General features: G+C 40.5%; 1 protein-coding gene across 1 annotated transcript in view; it reads left to right on the top strand.

Moving 5' to 3' along the window:
- The first annotated feature begins 799 nt into the window (after nucleotides 1-799).
- LOC103154880 (protein NLRC3-like) overlaps nucleotides 800-5,123 on the top strand; it is a 13,384-nt gene continuing 9,060 nt past the window's right edge. Inside the window, exons 1-3 of the mRNA XM_007576320.2 lie at nucleotides 800-818; nucleotides 2,676-2,718; nucleotides 3,687-3,959. Of these exons, the coding sequence (XP_007576382.2) occupies nucleotides 2,682-2,718; nucleotides 3,687-3,959 (310 nt within the window). The 5' untranslated portion in view covers nucleotides 800-818; nucleotides 2,676-2,681. The remainder of the gene's footprint in view (nucleotides 819-2,675; nucleotides 2,719-3,686; nucleotides 3,960-5,123) is intronic.

Below are 5,123 nucleotides of genomic sequence, written 5' to 3'. Positions count from 1 at the left end.
CTAAAAATGCTAAAAATGCTAAAAATGAGTCTCCACCTGTAAAATCTTTCAGATCTGATCAGACAGATCAGCTTGTTGCAGGTAAAACAGAGAAAACAAGTTTTCTGTATCATTTCTGAATCAGGTGATCTGGCAACAGTTCGGTACAATAAAGCTGGAAGCTGTTAAATAAAAGCTAAAAATAGCAGATGTTACATTTCTCATTAAACTTATAGTCTGACTGAAAGCGGTGTCTGCGGCGGCGGCTCAGGGTGAAACGATCAGGTTGATGCCCGACTGGGCCTGGATGCTGATAAGATCCGTCTGCATCTCCTCCAGTCTGAACCGACTTATATCACTTCAGAATTATTCTATTTATAATGTAAACTTATATAACAGTCAGTTTCAGTCACCACACAGATTTATTTAATAAAATCTACTGCTTAAAGATTCATGATTTAAACACAGATTTACTTTGTTCAAACGTCCTTTAACTTCTAATCACTGCAAAAATCACAAATAATTTAACTAAACTTATTCATTAGCATAAATGTTTGATTTACTTCAGATATGTTTCTGTTAAACAATCAGGATCATTTTATCAGTTTATAACAGAACAAAGTTAGATTCATTCTTCTCTCATTGGCTCTGCTCTGTTACGGCTTAATTCATTTGCAGTTATTCATGGAAACAGGAAGTGATCTCACCTTTCCATCTTGTTCACACCTGTCCTGTCAGGGGGGCGGAGCCTCAGGTGGGTCAGGTATAAGACCAGCAAACGGGTCCAGTTTGCAGTTCGCTCAGACTCTGTGTGAACAGAGCCAACGATCCGGATCAGGGTGAGTTTAACTTCACATTCTTCTAGTTTCCCTCTCAGAGTCCTGAGCTGGTTTTCTGTGTTTGGACAGAACCAGAACCAGAACTTGAACTTGGCCTGGTTCTGGTTCATGCTGCAGAGCTGCATCATCTGATTTCTGTAGTTTCATCAGTTTTCTTTTTGTTTTCATCTGTAACAACAAACTAATTTTGCTCACAGTAATGAATATTTTAAACTCCAGTTTTCTAACTGGGTCAAACTGGTTCCAGTTGGTTCTCACTGTTTGTGTCCCAGTTAAGAGATCTGGGTTCCTGGTCATGGGGTGGAAAATGTTTCAATATGAATTTACCTTTAAATGAAAAAAAAAAAAAAAAACATCATTCTGATATAGTTTGTTTTATTTTTCTGGTCTCAGCAGCAGTACCTCAGTCTGACCACCACGTGGCAGCAGAGGGCTGATTTTATATTAATCGATTCCCAAACATTTATCAATGATTGTGGGTCTGGTGAAATGACACAGCGCCCCCTACAGTACGTAAACAGATCATCCCCACCCACTGCTGTTATTTAGACCCATTTAACTGAGTTAACATGTAAAACCCACCAGAACCGTTAAAAATGCCTCCAGGACCAACATTCAGAAACCATTCATGTGATTTATGAAGATTCATAAATCACATGAATCCACCTGAATGATATGTAGTTGCGACCCTGGTTGCTGGTATAAAGCTGTTAATGTATTTCAGGTTTTAATGACTGATGATTTAAATATTCATGTTCTGCTTTCTGTCTGAATCTGTTTTAATTAGGAAAATCTGAGTTCCAGGTGAATTAAAAATCTTTTTGTCCCTCAATATAAATGTTAAATGTTTGGGTTTGTAACAGAAATGAACTGAGAGCCTCTTTGGATTGACTGCAGCTTCTGCTCTTTGGGTTGGCGGCAGGGTTTTGACCTTTGACCCAAACGGTTCTGCTTCTGGCTGCAGTTTTTCCTTCTTTTTAAAACTGATGCTCATTTATTAAGTAACGATTTTAACAATCGTTACTTAATAAATGAAAAAGAAACGAAAATGAACAAACATGATGTCAAAACAGTTATCCAACAGCGCCATCTGGTGTTCACCTGTGGAATTACAGGAGCAGGTGAGTGAACTGAGGCGGCGGTTCTCACAAAACTTTAAAGGTTTTTTTTTTTTCATTGAGTAATAATTGTAAAGGGGCGGAGCCTCAGGTGAGTCAGGTGTGATGAAATCAGGAGAAACTGATCAGAAAATCCAACCATGGTGGAGACGGAGAGCGGAGAAGCTTCTTCTGTCTGCAGGACAAACGGCTTCCTGTAGCACTGCTAGCTGGTGCTGCCCCCTGCTGGTCGCAGCTGGCAACAAGCAGGATACAAAGATGAAGATATTTTCAATTCAGCTTGAAGGAAATCAGATCCTAGAATGATTAACAGCCGATGCTGAGCCTTAACAGGAACTTTGGACCCTGTAAAAAAAAAAGATAAATTATTGTTTATCAGGTTTTATGGATCAAGTCTGTTTTCATATTGAAATTGTGTGTGTGTGTGTGTGTGTGTGTGTGTGTGTGTGAACCAATGGTCCTTATGGTGACTAAACCTTAGTTTGTGGTCTGCAGGTGATGTGTGTCTGTTCAGGTTAGTGTTAGGAATATATTTATATTCAGTTTATAGTTTCTAAAATGAATTGAAGTCAAAGTTTTCAAACTGATACAAGAACAAGGATGTGTGATGAATATAATGTGGTTTAAATTAGTATTTTCCATTTCTGATTCAGTATTCTTAGTTTCCATTCTGGCCTCATTAAAACGAATTATTTTGTGCATAAAGTGTGAAACATGATGAATGCTTTGTGTTTTCCAGAGAAAGATGGCACAGCGTGTTGAAGAGAAGCAGCAGGACTTCGGTACGTGATCAGAACCTGAAACCTTTAAATCATAAACTGGGTTTTATCAGGTTATTGAATATCTGGTGTGTAACTGGGAGACGTCATGAAATATTTATATTTCTCTGGAGTTTAATTCTGTCTGACCACAGAGCCAGAAATGAGCCAATCACAGCTCATGTTGCTTGTATGTGGTGAACCACAGCCTCAGAGTTTACCGACTTAATGTTGTTTTGTTCAGTGACGTTTCCTGTTAAACCACAGCTGGTCATATGACTGATACATTCCTGAAGGTCTGATTCCATCGATGCCTCCAGAATCAGAAAGTATTTCTTTATCCTGTGTTTCTGTTTCTCTTTTAACCCAAGTAGTTTAGGTTTGGACCTCATTTGGCCGGTTCTGCCAGACTCGGTAAATTGTACTTTGCTGCCATATTTTACCAGTGAACAGATCTGGAGGTGGTGGAGGAAGATCAGAAGAGCATCGATTGTTTTCCTGGTTGTGTAAATAGATTTTTACGGTAGAGATGTAAAACCTATCTAAGTTGTTTTTGTTACTGCAGTTTTCCTGATGCACATCCATGCTTTAAGTTACGCAGTGAAACTCTGCTGGTAAACTCTGATATATTTGCTGTGCATTTTATGCACTGAGGTCTTAGAGGTTAGAGAGGGACTGAAGACTCTTTGGTTAGGGTTGAGGGAAGAAAATGTGTTGATCAGTCGATAATTTCACCAATAAAATTAGGATGTCAGAATATCCTAGAATCATGCATTCAGAAGGTTTCTCCTTTATTGATCTTCCTCTGCAGATCAGATGCTTCAGTGGATCACATGTAGACAGAATCAGGTGTTGGTCACTCAGACACGATGCAGCAGCAGATCAGGTTGATCCCAGCAGACTGAGGGAATCTCTGCAGGGAGCAACATGTTCATTTTCTCGGAGGTTTCAGATTGAATAAATCCCGTCTGTCTCTTGATTTCTGCCTGCAGAGGAAAAGCTTTTGAAAGTTCGCAGTGAGTTTGTGAGGAGAGTTTCTGAGGAAATCCTGACTCAGCTCCTCGATGGCCTTGAGACTGAGGGAGTCTTTAATCGTCTGGAGAAACGGGACATACTGGTAAAGAACCAAGCCAGAGCCAGTAGCACCATAGATGCTGTGATGAGGAAAGGAAGCAGAGCCTGTGAAATGATGATCCAGCAGCTTCAGCTTCTAGATCCAGCTCTGTCCGATCAGCTGGGTTTGTCCTCCGACTGCCCTGATCCAGGTCAGCCCAACAGAAACGCTGCTTTATTCAACTCTAAATAAAAATTTATCTGTTCTCTTCATAACTATCACAACGTGATGTGAGTCTTAGAAACTTCTTCAATTCTCAGTTTTATTTCCAGTTTTGGCGTCTCTTTCACAGAAAACGGAAAGATTAGATCTTTATGGTGAGCAGCGATGTGCGGCCTCCGTCTGAGCAGGAACTGCCTTAAAGATTATGGAAAGCAGTTTAAGTCAAAACCAAATAACCACTACTGTCTGGAAAACTAAGCTTTTAATTTTCTGCGGTTTTCCTTGTTAATTAATTAAATTATAACTGATAATATAAATAATTGAAACATTAGGATATATTTTTATTAACCAAAAACTTTTTTTACTTTAAATAGTAAATGGCCTAGGGGTTGAACGACTACATATTTTTTAAGGTCGACTAAATTATAGTCGAGTCGATGTCGACTAGTCGCGGTGACGTCATAGTGACGTAAGCGCAAACCGCTTCACAACTACTTGGAGGCTTTATCAGCTAAATTCACGGCTAATATTGACCCGCCTCCCGCTTTTACTCAGTCTGTTATGAGGAATTAAAGAGCAATAAACGGATCATTCTTCGTGAGCGGCGGAGAAAAGCTCGTTGCACAAAGTCGGGTCTGACTTTTGTTTTGTTTTTCCAAACACCGACTGATGCTGATGATCTCTGGATAGCTGCACATTTAGGAGTCAAATTATCACACTGACCACTGGTGCTTTTGGAACATCACAAACCAAACTTATTATGAACGGATCCCGTTTGGTTACAGTTGAATTAAACGCTGCTTCCTGCTGCTCCTCCTCCCGATGCTCCGCTGATCAGCAGCGGCTCTCTGAACCGACATGCAGACGGCGGCAGACATCGCCTCCATCAGACCCTCAGGATGAAGCTTGGACTTAGTTTCCAGATGTAGTCAAACCTTTTCTTTACAAGAGACGCTGATCAGTTGGATGGATCAAAAAGCCTGACGTCATGACGCGTTGTCGCACATTACTCCAGTAGTCTTTTTAGGATTTTTTCGGCACTAATTTATTTAACAGCAATCTGACTGTAAGGGGGCCCAGCGAATGGAGGACGGGAGTCGGACTCCTGATTACCGCGGGCTAAAGTCTCTGTATGCGGGGCGCCGCGCTAACC

This window comes from Poecilia formosa, unplaced genomic scaffold (genome assembly GCF_000485575.1).
Source record: "Poecilia formosa unplaced genomic scaffold, Poecilia_formosa-5.1.2 Scaffold404, whole genome shotgun sequence".
NCBI classification, from domain to species: Eukaryota; Metazoa; Chordata; class Actinopteri; order Cyprinodontiformes; family Poeciliidae; genus Poecilia; species Poecilia formosa.
The sequence above is the reverse complement of the archived record's forward strand: the minus strand, read 5'-3'. Positions and strand labels throughout refer to the sequence as shown.